At 37.8% G+C, this 23,868-nt stretch overlaps 1 protein-coding gene across 2 annotated transcripts in view; it reads right to left on the bottom strand.

Annotated features, from left to right (window-relative positions):
- The window catches only part of Pard3b (par-3 family cell polarity regulator beta), a 1,008,812-nt gene that overhangs the window by 409,834 nt on the left and 575,110 nt on the right, over positions 1 to 23,868 (bottom strand). For both annotated transcript variants that reach the window (XM_046463021.2, XM_058578162.1), the window contains exon 11: positions 14,403 to 14,588. In XM_046463021.2, coding sequence (XP_046318977.1) covers positions 14,403 to 14,588 — 186 coding nt within the window. The remainder of the gene's footprint in view (positions 1 to 14,402; positions 14,589 to 23,868) is intronic.

The raw sequence follows: 23,868 nt of genomic DNA, 5'->3' as shown, positions 1-23,868 counted from the left end.
CTGGAGCTTATCAGACAGTCACAAACACTAACAATAATGAATTGTGTGAAAGAATTTTTTAGAAACCTCAGAGGTTTGAGCTACAATATTTAGACCTTAATATAATGCCTCTTACCTAAGTCTTTGGCAAGCATACTAATCCAGCCTGAGTCTTCCATTGGTTCTGGCAGGGATAATGTTGCTGACTCAAGAGAAGGGGGTTTAGAGACAAACAGAAGTAGTCATATCCCTTGAAACAAGGGTTTACATTCCAGGCAGGGTGAGCCATCATGCTTAAATTGCTGCATTTTTTAAAGTAGTGGCATGTCTCCCTGATATCATTGCTATCTCTATTGAATGGTATTAAAAAACAAACAACAACAAAAAAACCTTCATGTAATTTTTTCTAACACAAGAACAAAGTTGCTTGTCTGCTAATCTGAACAAGAACACTGTGGTATGCAGTGTGAAGGCCCAAGGCCCAAGTTCATATTTTCTAGCAAAAAGAGTTTGACCAAAGAAATCATCAAGCTTTCTCCAAGGACACCGTCTGAAAAGCACCTTTAACCAGCATCTCCTGGAAGGAACATTTTTTACCAAAGGCACAAAGAACCTCGGCCTGTGGACAGGTAGCCTAAACTCTGGGCTCCATCACTTTAAGGCCCTAATCATCTTCAACCAAATGCCTCTCATGAGCAGAAGTATATAGTAGTAGCTAAAAAACTGCTTTGCCTAGAAGACAACTCATGGGACATGTGTATTTCCCTGCCTGGTAGCCTGGGAGAAAAGATGCTTACAATGTCAAAATTCAGATAGGGGACATGCCATACACCTATTTTGCTCTCAGGCAGAAAGTTCTTTCATGAAGTACAGATAGAATTAGGCAATTATCATGCAGTTGCTACTAATAATATGACAGGAATCATAGTTCCACAATTTACCTTTTTTGAGAACTTTTTCATAAACTACCTCTTGTGATTTTCAGAGTCCAAGAAGTTAAGATAATTCATGTTTTTATAATTATTTTACAGAAGCAGAAAAGCAGTGTAACTTGCCCCAGATCACAAAAGCAAGGCACACAAAATTGACCAATTTTAGGTTCCACAAACTTTGGTTCTGTAGTCTTTCTGTTGTAGCTCCCTGTTACTTTCTCTAGGCTATAGTTTTGCAATAGTAGACTAGGAAAAAGAAAACTTTTTTTTTTTTTTTTGGTGGTGAAAAGTATCTGGGATCCATGCTCAAATTAGCAAAATGAAATGCAAAGGAAAAAAACTTCCCTGAGAAATGAGAAAAACAGACATTACCATGAATAATAGAAACAAACCATATAGCCTTGGGAGAGAAATCCTGTGGGCAGGTTGATCAACTTGGACCAAAGCAGTAGCAGATGGCCAGAGGGAGTTGCTCTGCTGACAGCAGAGAAGAGAGAGACAGAGGGTGAGAATTGTTGCAGAAAACTAAAGTCCCTGCAGAGAGTCACTGCAAATGCCACCTGCTGGATGGGGCACTGGCCATGCAAAGTTATGGGGACCACCTACAAGAGTCCACACCCACCAAAGGGATCAACAGAGAAGGGTGTAAAATCAGATATGCAAGCTGTTGAAGTAGACTGCCTCAACAGAGCTTAATGTCCTCCCTCCCTTCCTCCCTCCCTCTTGTTTTCCCACTTCACTTAACCTTTACCCTCATTTGGAGCAAGTCTGGAAATGAGATTTACAGGAAAAGCTAAACAAGAAAGAAATCTCTTTTTTGTTATCCAATTTTGAGCGAGTCACTCAAAGAATAAGATTTGCTCCATGAAATGGGGCAAAACCAAAGCATCCTTAATAGCTTAGTCTGATAAAGTGGAGGCACAGCTAGAGAATCTATTCTATTCATCGTAGGATGGAAGGAGGACTACAGGGCTAAAGCTGGTCACTACAAATCTTGTAGGGTGGCTGGAAATTGATGTGTGGATTTTAAAGAGGAGAGGAAGCAGAAGAATTGGATCAAGATCCTAGTGCTGTGAACAGGAAATGAGAATCTAGCGCTGAGCTTTATGGAGGTGTGGTCTTGGCAGAACACCTCAACAGCCTTGATAAGAAGAAGAAAGATGGGGATTAAAAGGGATGGAGGGAACAAAATCTGAACCGGAACCCACCTGGCAATTTCTCTCTGAAGTACACGTCAAGGTCAGAGTGAAGAAACAGACTAGAGATGTGAAAATAGTTTTTGTAAAATTTCTTATCAGTTATTAAGTGAACTGATTATTTTTAAACACATTCTAAGCATGCAAAACTATATTCAAGTAAGATGTATGTACTATAACCAAGCCCCAAACAAAAAGACAGGTCAGTTCACCCCAGGGCAGCTGTATTTTTTTTTTTTAAAAAGACATTCACATTCATCACAAGTATCACTAGAGAGTTGTGGGCATGATAAAAATCCACACTCTCTCATTCCCAGTCTTGACTGTCCTGTTGCTATTGGTGTATGCTTTTTCTTTATAAGATAAATGATGGGTGATTTCATTAGTGGGGACGCCAGGAAGCTGTCTTAACATTTAGAATAGAATCACAGAGTTTAGCACTGGAAAGGTCCTTGGAGGTCATCTCATCATACCTCTTATGTTTACAGATGAATAATACAATGGCCAGAGAGAATGAGAAGCCATTTATCTAACACTTCTTAAGAGAAGCCACCACCATATACATTAGGACTTATTCAGCTAGTTGAGGTTTAAAGTTGGAATGGAAGAGTTCAAGTCCTGAACTCTACAGTGTTCTCCATTCCCTAAACCATTGTCTTCTACACAGATGACAATGACTAGTCACCAAAGGGGTGATACTTCAAGAAGAAGACTTTCAAAAGCAGCAAAGACAATTCTCTATTCATGTCTCCTGGAAGAGACACACACAGAGATGTGGATACAGGAAATAGTGCAGGGGATGGCAGGTAAGGAAGCAAGCTAGAGGAGGGGACATAGCTGTCTACTTACTAAGCTGTACATGACACATGCATACTACATCTAAAGTGAAGCTGATGCAACTCACTATTCAAACTCATCAAATATACCTAAAAATTGCATGTCTTTTTATTTAAAATATTTTTGACCAAGAAAGTTAGCCTTTTATGTATTTTTCTATTAATATTATGTTCAAGAAAATACTTAGAAATGAGAATATAAACTCCCAACTGACTTTATATAAATGAATTCAACTATACAAGGATGCTACTTAGTAGTTCTAGGATAGTTATTTCATTGCAATCTGGGCCATGCTTGAACATGTTAAAGGGGAAAAAATCTCTTTCTCACCTTAGGCTAAGTCCTCAGTCATGCTCCCCACCTTTGACACACTTTATAACTAACTCTTACCATCCTCCAGAAATAAGTAAAGGAAATTCTCAAAGAGAACAAAAAATGTTAAAGAGAGGAAGGAGAAGAAAGCAAAAGTCACTTAAGCAAGATAATCCAGGGAAAATAAAAACTGATATGAGATTTAGGTCTTCTTCATGTACTGAGATAGCGTCAAATCCCATCATCAGCCATAACTGGATATATCACAGGAAGAAGCAGCAAGCCTTTGAAGACCAGAAGCTTGAGTACCACATCTCCCTTGTGTTGAACACCTGATATAGGTCGGTCCTTGTGCAAATATTTTGCATGTTTTGCCCACTCACTTCTTCCAATGATCATGTGATATAAATAGTGCTCTCTATTATTTAAGAGATATAAAGACATAGGCTCAGATAAATTATGTGATTTATAAAAGGGTCCTGGCATGACTGGCTCTCTTCGTCTGTAAAGTTAAGGGCATGACACCAGCAAACAGAGATGGTTTTAGCTCTTCTTTTCCTATTCAAAAAAATAAATGTTGGCAAGGATGTGGAAAAAAAGGATATACTCATATTGCTGATGGGACTGCAAATTGGTGCAACAAGTGGAGAGAAGTATGGAGATTCGTTGATAAAACTGGAATAACCATTTGACCTAGTTGTCCCACTCCTCTGAATATAGGCAAAGGATTTAAAATCAGTATACTACAGTGACACAGCCACATCAATGTTTATAGCAGCTCAATCCACAACAGCTAAGCAATGGGGCCAACCCAGGTACCTTTCAATAGATGAATGGATAAAGAAAATGTGGATATATACACAATAGAGTATTACTCTGTCATAAAGAAGAATGACTTTATGACATTTGTTAAGTAAATGGATGGATCTGGGGACTATCATGCTGAGTACAATAAAACAATCCCAAATAATCAAAGGTTGAATGTTTTCTCTGATATGTGGAAGCTAACCCCCATGGGGGGAGGGTGGAGAATAGAAATTCAGCAGAGTAGACAAAGGGGAATGCAGGGAAGGGAGAGGGATAGGAAAAGGAAAGACCGTGGGATGAATCTGACCTAATTTTCCTATGTACATGTATGAATATATCACAGTAAATCTCACCATCATGTACATCCACAAGAAATTAATTTTAAAAAAATCTATGAGTAAATGGCAGCAGGAGGTAGGAGAGGGAAGGGGAAGGTGAGGTCCTGGGGACTGAATTATAACAAGATGTATTCCATGCTTTTATAATTATGTCAGAATGGATTCTACTGCCACGTATAACTGAAAAGAACCGAAGGGGGGAAAAAGAAGAAGTGATAACATAAGTCATATTTTTGGCAGTGTCAGGTCTAAATGCAGAACACAAATTATATGTCTTGTGACCACAGCACATTTCTTTATACCAAGTGATCTAAAATAAAACTGTTTTAACCTCCCCTCCAATAAAAATTTTTAAAAATAATCAAGTTAAGCATGTACCTATTATGTTACATAGTAATTGTGCTAAACACTTTAGATGCACAAGGCAATTTAACCCTTACACCAACCCTGCACATTTTAGTCTGTGGCCCCACTTTCTAAAAGAAGAAATTGAGACACAGAGAGGTTAAACGAATTGTTCTAAATCGTGTTTCTGTGACAAGATTAGTGTGGGTTACTCTGGAGTCCAAATTTTCAACCACTTTGTAAGCGATTCTTAATCTTTATATGTTCTTAGATCCCTTTGAGAATTTAATAAAGCTACAGATCCTCATCTCTTAAAAGCAAATATTTACAACAGGGTTTCTCCACAATTGCACATTTGGGCCAGATAATTCTGTGTAATGAGGTGCTGTCATGTAGGTTGTAGGATGTTTCATGTGCCCTCTGAAGCACACCATCAACATCCAATGGTCCCACAACCTTGTAATTCAGCCTCTGGTATTCAGTGGTGCCTGAGGACTACCTCTCCATGATTACTGATGACACTGTGTGGCTTAATCCACGCCTTGAGGCCAATACTTTTGTAAGACCCTCTACCTCTGAAGTTCCAATGAATAAATAGGGGAGAGTAAGAAAGCAAAGGCAAAGAGCTGGCCTCTGCAGAATTTGAGAGACACATGAGGGAGAGGGCTGGGTTTCCCAGGCATAGCTGGCTATGGCCCAAGCACAGTCCACATCAGTCCAGGGTGTTGAGAGGATTAATCATGAACAGATGTTGGCTCCTGCCTCTGCCTGTTTCTAATAGAGCCCTTAGTAAGGGCTCCTGGGATGTTATCAACACCCAGAGCCCAAGCCCAAAGTCAGACTTCAGACTGTAGAGCCAATGTTCCCTGGAGTAAGGTAGGACGCCTAGGAAGGTGGCATCTGACTTAGGCAGATGGTCATCGTGTACAAGTCCTTCTCAAGGCCCTAAAATCACTTCATACCAACATCTGCTTACAGTATTTTTTGAAAGAACAAGACAAAAACCAAACCAACCTACAAAAGCACATTACGTTACAGATTTTAATGATCTAACTTCACTTAAAAACAATAGTAATGAAAAAACAAGAACAAATCAGAATTTTTTAAAGAACAGTTTTCAAAACAGGAGAATAGAAGGAAGTTGGCAGCACTAGAACATGTACAGTCTCATTTTATAGCATCTGCCTACCTTACCACATGTTTCACATCATCTGCTTTAACATGATTTTGGCCTACATGAAGAGGACCACTCTGCCCAAGCAAAGAGGCCTGTTTTCCAAGAACAACACTGCATTCTGGTGCATGTGACTTGGCCTGAGCTTTTCCTTCTGTCCAGAGCATCCTTTACATTCCCAAGTACCTGCTGAGTGTCTCCATATCCTTCCAGCTAGGCTCAGAGGCTGGCTTACCTTCACACTTGTCTTTCCAGCAGAAAATGATGCCTCCTCATCTCAATACCCATGATCCTTCACACACTTGTCTATCATAGCCCTTAACACATTCAAGTTGCTTATGTATTTAATTCATTATGCTACTGGCTTCCTAGATTATTGAATGAGTAGTTTTAGGTTTTCTGTCTCTAGACAACTACATATTGCCAAACTTGTTCTAGATGTTCAAGAAGTGCTTGCTAAATTGAGGCACTTGAAAAGTCTTTCAGTCAGGCATTTTGGACCTGGTGTAAGTTTCATCTACAATGAACAAATTATTTGATTTGCAAACCATGACTATGAAGGATCCATGAACCCAGGTTTCTTGAATATCTGAGCACATATTCATAGAAGCTTTATAATTCTGCAAGCGAAGCCTGATTGCTTTCCATGTACTGCCTCTATCTCCAAGTATTCAGCTATTGTGAAAATTTAAATCTACTTATTTAATTCTGTTATCATTTTAAGAGCCTCACTCCATTTCTATGGAGCAAACCCACAAAGTCCCAGCAGCATATCATCTGTGGCCTATGAAACATTTTTTTTTGAAAGGTTACTGAAGGGTTTTTTTTTTTTTTTTTTTGATAGCATTGGGACATACATAATCAAAACCATTTTGATACAATGCTTTCAAAGTATGGTCTAATCCTTTTCACTAAAAACTCCTTTTGGAAAAATACATGGCATAAATAAGCAGATTGCAACTTATAGACTGTACTATAGCCACACTGAATTTTATAATTTTCTCAGCAAGAAAGTTTAAGGAGCCCTGATTTTGAAACATCAGAAACATTCACGGGCCTCTGACGCAGTAATATCATTCTAGGCTTGTACATTTTTTCTGTTTCCTGTAATTTCAGTTTCCCCTTGATCCCTTCTTATCTCCTTTCTGATTTTCTGCTCTCAGTTTACTTTGGCCTAGAAAAACAGAATAGAAAAAAAAAAAAACCTTACTAAGGCATATGTGTTATATAGAAATCAGGAATATTCTGAAGGAGTACCTAATCAGATTAGAATCTCAGAGGTCTCTTCAATGTATTCAAAATTATCTTATTTACTATTTCTTTTTTTAAAATTTTAAAATTTGTTTTAATTAGTTATACATGATAGTAGAATGCATTTATGCACTTTGATATATCATACATAGGTGGGATATAATTTCTCATTTTTCTGAGTGTACATGTTGCAGAATCATATTGGTCATGCAGTCACATATATACATATGGTAATAATGTCTGCTTCATTTTATTATCTTTCCTATCCCCACATCCCCTCTCCTTTCCTATCCCCACATCCCCTCTCCTTTCCTCCCTTCACTTCCCTCTACCTAATCTAATGTAATGCTATTCTTTCCTAGTGCCCCCTACCCACCCACCCCCGCCTTATTGTGAATCAGTATCTGCATATTAGAGAAAACATTTGGCCTTTGGTTTGTGGGATTGGCTTATTTCGCTTAGCATGATATTCTCCAACCCCAACCATTTACTAGAAAATGCCATCATTTCAGTCTTCTTTAAAGCTGAGTAATATTCCATTGAGTATATATACCACATTTTCTTTATCCATTCATCTACTGAGGGACACCTAGGTTGGTTCCATAGTCTAGCTATTGTGAATTGAGCTGCTATAAACATTGATGTGGCTGAGTCACTATAGTATGCTGATTTTAAGTCCTTTGGGTATGAACCAAGGAGTGGAATAGCTGGGTCAAATGGTAGTTCCTTTCCCAATTTTCTGAGGAAATCTCCATACTGCTTTCCATAGTGGTTGCACCAATTTGCAGCCCCACCAGCAATGTATGAATGTACCTTTTCCCCCACATCCTCACCAACATTTATTGTTGCCTGTATTCTTGATGATTGCCATTCTGACTGGAATGAGATGAAATCTTAGAGTAGTTTTGATTTGCATTTCTCTAATTGCTAGAGATGTTGAACACTTTTTCATATATTTGTTGATAACTGTATTTCTTCTTCTGTGAAGTGTCTGTTCAGTTCCTTAGGCCGTTTATTGATTGGGCTATTTGACTTTTTGATGTTAACTTTTTAAGTTCTTTATATATTTTAGAGATTAATGTTTTATTGGAGGTAGATTTGAAAAAAATTTCTTCTTGTTTGTTATATTTATACACCATGCTCCTGTTTTATGAAAACTAAAAATTAATCACTAGAACAATAGCCTGAACTAGGACTGGAAAAAAAAAAAAGCTAGAACAAAACTCTGAACACAGGATTAACTCACCATGTACAATATAAATACTAATAATTTAAAAATGAATATACCTTATGAAGGGAAAGTGTGTTAGTCAGTTTTCCACCACTATAACAAATATCTGAGATAATCAACTTGTAAAGAGGAAAGGTGTATTTTGGCTCATGGTCAATGAGTCCTGCTGTTTTTAAGGCCTGTGGTGAGGCAGCACATTATGGAGGAGCATTTAGTAGAACAAAGCTGATCCATGTCGTGGCCCAGATGCAAGAGAGAAAACTAGGAAGAGTCCAGGGTCCCACAGTCGCCTTTGGGACTTGTTCTCAATAACCTGAAGCCCCCCTACTAGATCTAACCTGTTAAAGGTTTTATTTCTCCACATCATCTCCTGGGATCCAAACCTCTAACACATGGGCTTTGAGGGGTTGGGGGAGATTCAAGGTCTAAACAATAGCAAAAAAATACTATTTCGATCCAAAGCATCATCATCTTGGTATATCAAGTTTAGATGATAATATCCTTTTCATTATGACCATAAATTCTTATGTTTTTCAATCCCAATAGACAATCATGGAGTTCAAAATACATATCAAAATGATGTAGAGTTTCCAAAATGTTATTTAGCACAATCTAAATGTATTGCTTATTTGCATTTTCATGTAAAAAATAAAAATGCATACGTGATAAAGATCAGCAAGTAAAACAAGGATGGATGCTGGTATTGTGAGATTTTAGAATTAATGTTGTATTTTTATAAAGTAGCTCCGACTGTGCAAAATTAATAAATGATAAACCTAGCTATATGAATTAATATGTCAATGTATTTGGCTTTTAGACAAACAAAATTGGTTAAAATGTATTTTTCTTATATTGAAGTTAGTAATTTTCTTTTTCTAAAGGAAAAAAAAACCTTACTTGCTATTTAGCTATTATTAATTTATGAATTTATTTTTCAGGCAAAGTTCCTGCCTTTAGCTGTTCAAAAAACGTATGACATCTTTGTGGTTAGGGCTGCAACGTTAGCGTTGAGCTTCTTACCATTAAGGATTTGCAATGGAGGTTTTTACACCCCCAGACTGGTCTTTTTGTCAGAGCAAAAGCTTAAAAGACACTGACTACCAGTAAGGAGCCTCAAAGTTCCTTCACCAGTAGAAAATGTTATCAATTTTAAGAAAAATGGAGAGTTGAAGAAATCATTTAACATTAGTGTTCCTTAAAAAGCTGTCCCTTTTATCTTCCCTTGGATTCATTAATTATAGATACACCACATGATTTATAGATACTGGCAGAGATGGAGGTGGAAATTACTCACACTGGGAACTCTGACCAGACTCCTGTTAAGAGGGCTGGAGGCTGTTAAGTGTTCCATATTACAAAAAGACATAAGATTCAGGATTAAGCAACATGTTCTTGTATATTCTATGGCTGTGCATGTTCTCTGCCCCCCAAATCAGTTTGGTCCTTTACACATATTAGGATTGACTTGCATTAGTTAAAATTCTTTTACCCATGACTAAATAGTGTAGACTATGAAATTCTGCATCTTTCAGAAAGAGCATCCCAAATTTCCTAAGCACACAAGAATCAAATTACTTAAATTATGTCTATTTCATATTCTGAGTGCATACATTTGCAATTAGCTATGTCAGGCATTTTTCTTTCATTTAATTTCATCATCATCAAGTAGTATTTATTAAGCAAAAACTAGCTAATTAATTTTCTACAGAATAACAGATATTCTTACATTCATTCTATTTAAGAGTCTTATCTACCTGATACACGGCATTTTTTTTCTTAGCAAAAACTACCTTTAAATTTAAATTTTTATCTGATTATATCAAGGTTCCAATAGGACACATTCCACTCCCATAGTCACCATAGTCAATAAAAAGGTCATTCTGAAAAAGTACAACAGACTCCATTGAATTTTTATTTTTACTGTAGCATGTTAATATATCTTTCCTAAATCTTTCCAAATATCACTATTCTGGTTATAAACTTTTTAAAAAGGTGATTCAGGTAGGAAAATAAGCAGTTTAAGTGGGTATAAGCAATCAATATAAAACCCTATTTTTTGCTAAAAAATTAATATAGTTTATTATTATTAAAGAAAAGGAAAGCCACTGTTCTCAGAATTCAATGTGTTTAGTAAATGAGTATGAAAATATCTAGTGACCACTGACACTTTACTTGTGCTACCCTGGAGAAAATAAAAAGTGAGTTTTTATGTGGATCTGGTGAGGAAGAATATTTTCTCGAGGTATGTTTTCAAAGTGCAACAAAGACAATACTTATTTTTATTTAACAGCATTGATACCACATTTCACTTGAAATCCTAAACACAAAAATGAAATTTTAGAAAATCATCCTCAAGGATATCAAAATTTCATCTCATAGTTCTCAGCTGTGGAGAAGTCAATACACATACTAGTACATTTTGTCTCTAGAATCAATTAGACTATACTTTAGGGGCTAAAGTCCAGGAAGAAAGGCAGAAAATAAAATGGAACAGGAAGACTAACAGGGCCGCTGTGGAGGCCTACCAGCAGCCATACTAAAAGAATGCCAGTTTATACATGAAGAAGCACAGCTAACAGTGGCACTTCTAAGGGCTGTACAAAGACCTCCAGAAACCAAATCAGCCTGCAATTGCCTGCCACATGCAAGGGAGCATTTCTGGGCAATATTTCTCAAGATGCAAACTAAAAGTGACATATTAAGAGGAGATTACATAATTGTGAATAGAGTTAAATTACTGAAATTTGCCTTGAGAATGAATCAGGGACCCAGCTTCAGGAGAGTATCCTAAAGTAGATGGGTGCTCTTAATTGCAAATGGAGATTTACATCCCCGTTAGAAATAACTTGAATACAAGGTGAAATGATGGAAAGCAGTAGACCGAGAGGTAAGTGGGGGAAAGAAAAGAAGCCCTCAATTAGAGTCTCAGTCATCCAAGGGTTTTACATCGGGCAGGTAGCCTATCTTTGTTTACACCAATGGAAGCCCCAGGAGAACAGAGCACACAGAATCCACAGGAAGAATTTGGTCATACTTTTCAAAGTAGTTTAGTTTTCAACAATCCACCTTCCCTTAAGGGAAAAACACCTTGAGAACCAATTAGTGATATGAAGGGCCAAGAGAAAAAGCCTGCACTTGGGTAGAAAGAGTATTTTGTTGATTTCAGGCAAATACCTAGGGCCAGATGCTAAGGTGGATGTTCCCAATGCTTTGCCCCAAGGACACTGCAGTTTGTTACATTTGTATCTCCTCAAGAGGGACAGGAACAAAGTCTCAAAACAATTTTTGTAAGACATAATCCAGAATCATAGAACAGGTGGCAATTTTCTGAAGAGTAACAGTAGATTATTGGAATAGCGGCAGAAGAAGAGAAAACAATTTTTTTTCCCCTGTTAATCAGATTTCTTGTGAGCTCACTCAGGCCTCTATATTCTTTACACTGCAAAAGGTAAACAAGACAAGTGGATACTAAACACTCACAACAAGGCTAGATTCATGATTGATGCCTCATACTGTTTGAGATCAGCTATAAATATGCTGTCCAGTGGTTTTTAATGGTGTGATCGTCTGACTCAGCAGACCAGTGTCAGGAAAGAAATTTACATAAATGGAAAGTGAACTCTTTCTACAAGAAACAAGACTGTTAGAAACTGCTTAGGTAAGGAAACACTCACTTACACAAACATGGATATACGTATTAAACCATCCGCCAATATCTGCTGGAGCTTAAGTTATTGCCCATAAAAAAGCAAAGATGTTTGCTTTTAATTTCCAAAACGTCATCTCAGTTTCGATTTTACTGGGAATAAATTCCCTAAATAGCACTGTCATTAGGAGTAAGAAGAATAACATCAAGCAGTATCCACAAACATGACTTAAGCTTAGCCCATGTTTAGGAGGCTTGGCTAAGAGGGGTAAGCATGAGAAGACCATGCCAGGGGGACAGTCTCTGCTGTCATAGAGCATGCCTGCTTGGTATTGAAGAGCCATCCTTGTACAGTGGCATAGCAAAGGCTCTTGAGCCCAATTTTAGTTTAGCAATTCCTGGCTACCTGATTGCAGTAAAGGCCATAACCTCTGTCCTGCTATTTATAATTTCCTCTTTGATAAAATGGAATGATGCTGATAATAAAATGTGAACACGAAGAATGAAATTAGAGAATCCATCTAAAACGCTTACCTCGGTGCCACCCAGCATATACTAAGCACTAAGCATAATAAGTGTTAATAGCTGTTGTCATTGTTACTGTTACTATCATCTCCTTCTATTCCTAGTTGTGCACTCTGAGCTATATTCGGAGTATTATAGATTGGCCGATGGGCCTTGATTCATCATCTGTCTCTGCTCCCATACTTCTGCCATAGTTTCAATGTGGCCAGAGGATATTTCTCTACCACACCACTGTGGATTCAGCCTTATAACTTGTTTTGGCCAATTGTCTGGTGTGGAGTGAGGGTATGCTGATTCAGAGTCTAGGCATTCAAAGGCCTCCCCCACTTCTGCTGGCCCTCCTACACCTCAGCTAGCCTGTTGATCCAAGGAGTAAGTGAAATCTGTGGAGCATACTCAGACCTGAAAACCTACGGTGTGAGAAAGAAAACAAAACAATTCAGAGCCACCACCAGCAGCAGCTGCCCTGCAGAGCCATGGAAGAAATAAAAAAATTATTGAAATTAATGAATTTTTGTGATTATTTATTATATGACAAAAGCTAACTGACATAGGAGCAAACTGAAGAGTTGTCTATTCACAATGCAATCCTTATTTCCTAAGTATCTAGATTGAAACAAAAGTGGAAGGGTAAATGTAGGAAGATAAATTCTTTAACCAAGCCAGAATTCTAAGACCAGGGTGTTCCCCTGGAGTCTAACTAGGTCTTCTTGGCTTTTGCATGAAAATAGGCATACATTATCAATACTGAGATCATTTTTTAAATGTTTAACATTTATTGGAATCCTCTGTTAGGTACTATGCTCAGCACGTACTTTTACGTGTATTTTCTCTGTTAGTCTCAATAGCACTGGCACTATAAGTTTTACTCACTTCACAAATGATGAAACTGAGGCATTTTGAGGAGGAATAATTGATCTATATTCAAAATAAAAAGGCAGTATTCAAACTCAAGAACCTCATTGCCGGGTATGAGCTGATGGTGACAGAAGCTAGTGGCTTGAACATGTACTTCCTCCCTACAATTGCTTTGCTACTCTCATCACATTGTTCATGTTAATTGTTTAATCCTTAGAACCCTATGAAGTGGGCTTTGCTTATTATTCCCATTTTACAGATGAGAAAAATGGGAGATAGCCGGCCAAGTTCCTTGTACATGTTTTTGCAGAGGTAGGGAGCTGGTGGGCTGGTGTTGAATGCAGGCAATCTACTTAACTGCTACACTACATTGATAGCTAAAGACACATGGCTCACCCCAATGGGTCCTGAACTCCCCCTGGGGTGGGCAATGTGACTTTAGCTTCCATTTCTCTGGAAATGTATAAACTTATGCAAATGTTCAAAAGCAAACATGCATTCTGAGTACCACAGTTATCTTTGGGTGTAAAACTGTGATAAATGACCTTTAATTGACACTACACTCATTCGCAGGCTCCACTGAGCTTTCACTCCTGCAAGCACGATTCTCTCATTTGTTGCCTTTTCATCCACTTGTTTTTAGTTTTGTTTTTTTCTGGTTGTATATTTTTAGGCTCAACTCTGACAGGTTACCAATTCAGAGGCATCCTAATGTAGAGTAATAAATAAGATGTGAAAAAAAAAATGTAATCGTGATGGGCTTTTAGAACTATCTCTGGGAAATACAAATAACCATCTAAGGTAGGAAACAGCCCAATAATTCCCTGGATCCGTTCACACACATGTCTCCTGAAGCTGTCAGGAAAGGTGCAGTGGTCTCAGTCCAGAACACAGCGTCTCCATCCTGACCCCAGCACACCAGCCACACCTGCAAGGACCTTCTCCTGAGCCTGCAAATATCATCTGCTCACCTTAAAAGCAGCGCCTCCGTGGATGATGGATTTGATAAAAATCCCCAGGTCGGTTCCAGTCTCTCGGGATTTGTTTCCTTTCAAGCTCACCCCCAGGCCAGCAGAGCCCGAGTCATTCAGGGGGATCTCAAAGGTGAGTTGCTCGCTCGTCTCGAGGGAGAGTGCACAGCAGTCGGGTTCTCCTTTCTGTTGGGAGAATGAACACAAAAAGAGTGAGTAAAAGAAAGCAGATTGGCAGTTCCCCCTCTCAGTGACCAAACACATGCAACAACAGGACAGGGTGTGGGTTTCTAATAAAGGTATGCCTGCTCTCAGCAAAGGCTGCTTGTTTTTATGCATGGGGGCCACTGCCATGTCACCAGTGGGGCCATGAGCTCTCAAAGATGATGTTTGGTGATGGTCAACTGAACGAACCATGTTGCAAGGCAGAGTCATACAAAGCGAAATGGTCCATGGTATTTGGAAATTCAGCAGAATATTTTAAAATCATATATTACAATATGTTATTTATTAAAATATATTATAGAAGTTAGACCTTAGGCTTAGGGAATATAAGGTATCAAAAGATACCTTAGAGATACTGCAGTCTCAACATCTTCATCCTACACATGAAGAAATAGAGCTTAGTGGAGAAATATGTTAAAATTTCAGGGAAACATTTCACCTAATTAATTTAAAACATTTCATTTACCATGGACTCAATTCGATTGGTAAAGATTGCCAATAGGACACAGAGCCCCCAAAACAAAACAAACAAAACAAAACAAAAAAACCTCTAACTTTAAAGTTAGAGAAATGTGATTTATAATGGGTACATTGAATTTAATCTCCCTTTTCAAATCTCATGCTCTAAACCTGCATTTTGGGAAGGAGAACCCACTGCCAGTCAGTTTTTGGACCCTAACAAAAATTATTATGCTCAACAAATAATTTGTATCCTCTTTGACAAATCACTTCTAGCCATGAGCCAACTATTCTCCAGACATGGTTAATTGTATCTGGTCTCAGTGTTTTCCAATATACAGCAGTGGGGACAGACACCTGCTATACATGTGACAATCTTTGTAGGCGTCCCTCTGCATTCTTCTCAAGCTTGCGGAAATGGGAAACTGCCACAGCATTTAACTGGAAAATTTGAAAATGAGATATTCCTGGAAGCCATCAGCTCATTCTGGGCCAATAGTTCCTTCCTCTCTGTAATTATGTCTAGAAACTCTCATCTTAAGGTCACTTTGAGGGGACTCTTATGTAAAATTGCATATTTAAAAAATTACTATGAATGCCTGAATGTCAGTCATGAATAACTATGAAATCAGAAGTAGCAAAAACCCTATAATTAAAACAGGATTAAGGGGTCTGATCATAGCCAGATCCACTGCCGTGACATTTTCAACCCCTAACAAAACAGAGGGAACCCACATTGAACTTTTAAAGAAATAATTCCTTCATTTAAATTCATTGTAAATGAAGTTAGCTGTTGAAGATTTTCACAATAGGTTGTTCAAACACATGAAACTTTATTGCTTAATTTAATAAACCTACTACAGTTTAGCCCTTTTTAACTAACCTATTATATTATCATCTAAGGAACAAACTCCAGTATTTGATTCAAAATATCTGTCTTTTTGCCATTGGAATGATAGCACTTGGCACTAAATGAAAATAATCAGCCTTCATCTTTGTCTTCCAATATGCCTATTAGATCCCATAACATTTCACAGTCATTCATATTTCCTGGCCTCTTTGGGAGTTGGTTAATTTTAGTCTAATAAAGTTCCAGTGAGTTAAAGCATAAATTAAAGGTAAACTGTTCTGACTATAAATTTGTGAACATTTTAAGAGGAAAAACTAGAAAGTTTCTCTGGTTTTTATCTAAGGGAGACAAAGCAACGAAGACCAATTTTGCTATAGAAATACAGTAAAGTATCATTTAACGATGGGACATGTTCTGAGAAATTATCACCAAGTCAGGTGATTTTGTCCTGCGGATGTGATGGAAAGTACTTACACAAGCTGAGATGGCTATGACATCACTAGGCAATGGAATCTATAAACTACCATCATATATGCAGTTTATCACAGAAAAAAATGACATTGTATTGTACATGACTATACCTTCAAACCACTTTTCTACAAACAAATAAGTTTTCTTTGGGCAACTGTGTTTAATTTAAGATTAAAATAAGATTGATAACCATTTTTTTGCACTAATACCTTTCCTTTATTACCTTAGTATAAGAGCAAAATAAAGATCAAATGGCATTATCTTTTCATTTGAAACTCATCTTTTCTAAGTTCCTGACATCTGAGAGTTAAAAATATAACAAAAGCAATGTGTTAGAGGCTTAACAGTGATTTTTTGGTTCCAGTCTAAGTGTTTACACATATAATTACATGGACTCTTCACAGCTACCCTTCTAGGTTTATTATCATGACCATTTTACAGATGAGGAAGGCGAGGTGCATAGTAGTTGAGTACCAAGCCTAGAGTCCAAAGGACTTTAAATGCTGGAGATTTATGGAGCCCAGGTAGCCTGGTTCCTGGGTCATACTATTAATCTATTTATTTTTAGGGAAGAGTTTTGTGTGTCCACTGCATTTCCATATTCTCCATTATTCTATACCCATTTCAACAAAAAGCACCAATAATTTATGGTGTATATGGTACTTTAAAATACGTGTATATAGTAAACTGCTAAGTCAAACTAATTAACATATGCATTACCTTACATACTTACCATATTTTTGTGATGAGGCCATTTAAAATGTGCTTTCAACAATTTTCAATAATATAATACATTGTTATTAATCACAGCATTCAGTATTACAGATCACTGAAACTTACTTCTAGAATTGAAGTTTTGTATACATTGACCAACTTCAATCTTCCCCACCCCTGGTAATCACCCTTCTGCTCTCTGATTCCACTGAGCTCAACTCTGTCAGACTCTTAACTGTTAATTGTCTAAATTCTTGTGTCCCAACTATTGTGAACCACCAGTGTGATATGACCTACCCTCAAGAAATACCAAAACAGATTCCGACAAAAAAAAAAAAAGACATGAATTTTATAGTCTCCACCAACTACAGTTTTGCTTACATCTTTCTTATGCTGTACCATGCTTAACCCATAATTAGTGGTCTCTAATAACAGCAAAATTCCCAATGGTGAAGGAAGCCATTACAGTAGTTAACACGGCCATTTCCTCTGTTAGAAATAAATGTCCCTTTAACTAATGTACAAAAAAAAAATCAATATGCTGTAGGCCTCTTTCCAATAATCTTGGTTCAACCAGCGACTTTGAAAATTAAACTCAAATCTTGCCAGACAACGCTCTGCAGCAGATGGAAAGGGGTAAGTACTCTCAAGTGCCTCCAATGCAGGACCCCAGTGATGTGATGAACAAAGGCAATGTCACACTCGACATCAAACCCTCTCTGGCTTCCTGTTTTACAGACAGGTGTTCTTTCCACATTGTGTCTGGAGTATCTCTTGCTTTTTTAACACATCCCCCTACATGCATGCATGCATTCGTACACACACACACACACACACACACACACACACACAAACTCCAATAAGTTAATGCTGGTACAACAGGGAAAATCTTGTGAATTTCATTTTTTTTGGTCTATTCATTATTTTTCATTTTTTGCTTCAGACCGTGACTCTAGACACAGATTCCTCCAGATTCCTAGAGCTAGGCTCAGAGTGAATGCCTTCACTGCCTAAAACTAGGCCTAATACCCCAGTAACCTGCCCAGAGCCAATCATGCCACATCCTCAACACAGGCTTTCTCAACTTCAGCACAACTGACATTTGGTGCCTGACAAGTCTTTGCTGGGGGGGGGCTGTCCTACACATTGCATTTGGTGAAATCCCTGGCTGGATGACAATAATAACCACCTTGCTTAGCTGTGACAACCCAAAATACCTTTAGAAACTATCAAATATGACCTAGGTTCAAAATCAGCTCCAGTTGAAAAACCACTGCCCTGAATCAAAAATTATCAAATGCAGTCAAATTCAAAAGAATCAGCCAGACACAGTGGTACATGATAGTAATCTCAGGAACCCCAGAGGGTGAGGCAAGAAGGTGGCAAGTTCAAGGCCAGCCTCAGCAACTTGGTGAGGCTGTGAGCAACTTAGCGAGACTCTGTCTCAAAATACAAAGGGCTGGAGATGTGGCTCAGTGGTTAAGTGCCCCTGTGTTCAATACCTAACAACAGCGACAATAACAACAAAAACCATCTAGGACTTCCTGCCTCATTCAGAGAAAAAGCCCAAATCCCTTATGATGTCTTACACACTCTTCCTAAGCTAAGTGCTCTAACTCTCATCCCTGACCCATCTGCTGCTCACCCTGCACCAGCCACTCTGGCCTTGCTTCTTTCCTTTAGCACCACCTGCACACTTCCAGGGTCCTTTACATTGCTCCTTCCTTCTCACTTTGAATGAACCTCCACAGTATTCCGCAGATCTCATTCCTTCATGTCTCTGTCCAAATGTCAACTCCTCAGTGAGGTTTTTCTTCAGCTTTCAACTTAAAAGTGTTACTTCCCTCTCAAAAGCATCCTGCTCATGTCTGTTATCTTGCTTTGCTTTTCATGACATTTACCACACATTAAATACTTGCTTATTTTTTAATAACATCTCTCAAATACAGGGATCTCTATATTCTGCTTTTTCCCTCACCAATATATTCCTAGTGCCTAAAACAGTGTCAGACTTAAGTACAGGTGTGGGATAAATATTTTTTAATGAATACATTGACATAAACATCCAAACGCACATGCTTGGGTGTATGTATAGATGTGTATCTGTGTTGTGTATTGGTAGGATTCTATATACATCTATAAGCAAATGAATAAATTACTGGCAACCATATTGGATGCAATGTTTTAATAATTAAAACATTAATATAAATTAATTTCTTATGTTAAAATAATTTTAACAAGCATAAGGTATCACAGGAATAAGGACTCTTCAGTTAAGGTTAATAAGGTTACAGGGAGATGTTAAAGTAACTTAGAACAATTTTCCTTTTGATACCATACTTCCTGCTCCTAGGAGAGGATCACCCAGCTTGCCTTCAACATTAAATCCTCAATAAGGCAAGATATTCTATAGCTACTAATTTGTGATAGATACTGGATTATTCATGGTTTTAAATTGCATCAGGCACACCTCAGAGTATAAGTGAACATTGCAAATGATAATATTCAAAGTACATTTCATCAAGCTTGAGAAGTATTGTGATCTAGCACCCAGTCACATTATCTATCTATATGTCTGTCTATTCACCCATATCCATACACTTATCCATCCATCTATAGGCCTACATGCATGCACACGCACAGACCGTGTACACATACAAATTCCACGAGATAAGATTCACCCAGAATGTAACTCATTCTGTTGATTTTTGTACTATGCTACTCCATTTGATATTTTTAAAATCTTGGTTATAACTCACAAAATTGATTCTATAATATAGCACATTTTTAAATTGGGAAAACTGCAATTATGTATGTATGGGTATTATTTTTATTAAGTAAAAGGAAAAAATGAAATGAAATACAAAACCTAAAAAGATGTTAACTTCCTTTTCTTTCCTGATTTTATAAGCCATTTTAATGCTTTATCACATCAAGCTCTAGCCCTTTTTCTTTTTTACACAGCCTTCAAGTTCCTGTAACTATTTTCTGTTACCATCCTAGTTTTGTGTATATGTATTTCTCTTCTCCCTTCCTTGCAGTTGTTTCTCTTCCTATATCTCCACTGTTCAGTTTTGTCTGTGTATTGCTACTGTACTCCAAAACCCAATGAATTAATTCTTAGAGATTTGAAGATGAGATGGACCTGAATGATAAGAACTGATCTTTGCAAATCATAGCCATTTCATAAAATTTTATCAGGCACCTACTGTGTACAAAACACCCTAATGGGAAATGGTCGGTCTACATAGATCATAATTGGCAAAAACTTTATTGCACAACATGGGGGAGACTTCAATTTCATTCATGCTATTATCTGGAGAGGAAGAAATAGAATTTAAGAATATGAAAGAAGAGTCCACATAGTCAGATACACTAACTGTTTTTATAAAATAAGTGTCAAAAGTCATTACGTGGCATGAGAAGAAGAAATAGAATCAGAAAGATGACTAGGGAGGCATCCATATTATTAGCTTAAGAGTATTCCAAATGAGGCCATCTCTAGAATTGCAACTATCTTGTATTGCAAAGTAGAGCTTGATTCGCACACCACAAGTGGTAATAACCCCGCCTTTCAAACCCTGTGGGAATCTACCAGTCCATGGGACCAATGTTCAGTTTCCCAGAAGCCCAGGTCAGACCTGAAAGCATCCATGCTGAACCTTTTACAGCCCTCATTTCATTAAATGCTGTGCTCCTGGCTCGGCATGAACGAGCTTTGGATGTCTTTGCTTTGCCTCCCAAATGTGTAATTAGTCTGTGTTGTGAGCAGCTTACTTTATGTAAGAATTATGTTTCACATGCAATCATTTTGTCAATTACCAAGACTCAAACAAAAGAGCTTTAAGGGGGAAAAAAGAATAATATTTTCTTATATATAAAGCAAAAGCTATACCTGGAAATTCTGCCAGGACATTTTACAATAAGCTTAACCATTGTTAATTTTTGCCTGAGTAAATTCCAAGGAATTTAAAGGGATGAAACTTTTGTTACAGATAAATAAATTTTCACAACTATGAAAGGATAAGACACCTGCAAGACACTTAATTTTCTGAAAATATTTTCTTAATCTTCTGAAAAAAGCACTAGGTAGCTATTATAGGTATGAAAGGTTTTTGGCCAATTGGATTATATAAAATTCAGATTGTGAATATCATCCTACAGTGGGGATCAGAGGCTCATTCCAACAGCAGGGAACAATTTTATCTTTGATTGTACTTTTCAGAGAGTAAAGAAAAAGATTAGAGATGAGCAGGTGCATGTGAAGGTAAATGGTGATCTAAGTATGATCGTTTTAATAAATAGTAAAGGACTTTTTCTCCCACTACTGCTGATGTATAAACAAAATCAGCAAAACTCTTGGTGATTTATAAGCAGGCAGATGATCTATTATTTCCTTCTGGACAATATAGATGAACCTCAAAAAAGAATCAGATAGCAAAGTGCTAAAAAAAATTAAACCTGAATTCTCCTCTAATTTGTTGAGAAACAGTCCAAAATTCAGTAGCACATATCAATCATAAAGAAAAAAATGCAAGTTAATGTTCATATGAGTAGGAAAAAATTTTCAGAGAGCTAAATGTAAGCAACTCTGGTATTTACTTTTAATGAAAGGAAAAAAAATTAAAGGTAGATTATAGTTAGCTCAAAAATGTCAATATTTAAAATTTATGTCTTTATTGTGCTCTCTCAAAGTGCACAATCATTCATTTTAGATAATTTTAACCACAACCTGAATGAAGAAAATCCTAGATTTGTTTGTATTTGAGATATTTTTATTAGTGCATTCTAATTATACAGAATAGCAGGATTCATTGTTACATATTTGCACATGCACACAATAGAAAAATATAATTTGGGCATTTCCATTCACCAATATTTCCCCTTTCTTTCTCCTCCCCTTTTCCCTTCCCCACTTCGTTTACTAGTCTTCATTCTATTTTCATGAGATCTCCTGACCCTTTTTTTCTCTTTAGCTTCCATATATGAAAGAAAACATATGACCCTAGACTTTCTAAGCCTGGCTTATTTTGTTCAAAATAATGCTCTGAAGACCCAACAATTTTTCCAAGAATGACATAATTCATTCTTCTTCATGGAAGAATAAAAATCCATTGTGGGTATATGCCACATTTTCTCCATCTGTTCATCCATTGACGGATATATAGGCTGGTTCCATAATTTGGCTTTGTGGATGGTGCTGCTATAAACATGGGTATGATGACTTCAATTCCTTAGCATAAATACCAAGGAGTGTTATAGCTGGGTCATATGGTATTTCCATTCTTAGTTCTTTTGAGTACCATACTGGTTTCCATAGTAGTTGTACTAATTTACAATCCCCAGACAGTGAAGAAATGTTCCTTTTACTCACATCCTCTCCAGGATTTATTATAATTTGTTTGCTTGATGGCTGCCATGGCTAAAGATACTGAACTTTTTTTTCATAATTTGTTGGTCATTTGGATTTCTTTTGAGAAATGTGTGTTTAGTTCATTAACCCATTTATTAGACTTTTAAAATGGTAAGTTTTTTCAAGTTCTTTACTCTAGGCATTAATCTTTTGTTGGAAGAGTAAAATTTTCTCCCATTCTGTAGGTTCTCCCTTCATGTACTTGTTTCTTTTGCAAAAACCTTTTAATTTTGTGGTGAGCCGCTTCTGCCGTTTCTGCAGACTATGGTCGCCATTACAAGATGGCGCTGGCTCCACTGTGGTCTGTGACAAACAACTCCTTATTTGGGAGAGTTGGCGCATGGTTTTTCACCACCCTATGAGAAAGCTCCACGTGGCAGCTTCGCATTGGGGCTTGAGATGCTTTATTAAGGCTGGGAGGGGCATCCGAGGGAGAGAAAAAGAAATATCAAAGGCCTGAATAAACTGCTGAAAGAAGATTCCTGAGTTGCGTCTTCCTTGCGGGCAAGGGGTCGCGACAAATGGTGCCGAAACCCGGGAACCAGAACTTTCAGCAGTCAGGGGTGGTGCACCGGTTAGTCCCAGGTAAGTGGGATCCGCGACCAAAGCGGGGTTAGTCCCAATAAGTGGGATCCGCGATCAAAGCGGGGTTAGTCCCAGGTAAGTGGGATCCGCGACCAAAGCGGGGCAGCTCCTCTGTAAAGAAAGAGAGAGCATTACATTTTATTGCAGCTGCACTGTGTACTTTCGCTTCTACTTTCGCTTTTGTTTTCTGTGTTTCTTTTGTTGTGTCATTTCGCTTTTGTTTTTTGTGCTTCTTTCGTTGTTGTGTCATGGGTGCCGCATCTTCAAGTCCGCTTCTCCTGGCCCTAGATGGCCTGTTACGTTCCAAGGGCCTGGAAGTGAAACATAGTACTTTACAGAGATTTTTACAGAAGATAGATATCGCTGCACCGTGGTTTGCATTTTCGGGCAGCCTTACTGTACCTAGTTGGGATAAATTAGGCAAAGATCTTGACTTTGCTTCTGAGCAGGGCATATTAGAGGGTGGGGTGATACCCCTTTGGAAAATGGTCCGTAGTTGCCTTACAGATGGCAGATGTCAGGAAGCATTACTAAAGGACAGGAAGTTCTAGAGCAATTACATGAGGAGAAATCGGAGACGGCAGGAAGTGAGGTGCCTCAGGAGGATGGAAGTGTGCGGAGCATGAAACAGGGGAGGAGACGATTGTCTCCGGCAAGAAGTGAGGTATCTCAGAAGGATGGGAGTGTGCGGAGCGTGAAACAGGGGAGGAGACGATTGTATCCAGATCTCAGTACGCTGCGCACACCCC

Source organism: Marmota monax, unplaced genomic scaffold (genome assembly GCF_021218885.2).
Source record: "Marmota monax isolate L192 unplaced genomic scaffold, Marmota_monax_Labrador192_F-V1.1 WCK01_AAM20220418_F8-fsc00095, whole genome shotgun sequence".
NCBI lineage: Eukaryota > Metazoa > Chordata > Mammalia > Rodentia > Sciuridae > Marmota > Marmota monax.
The sequence above is the reverse complement of the archived record's forward strand: the minus strand, read 5'-3'. Positions and strand labels throughout refer to the sequence as shown.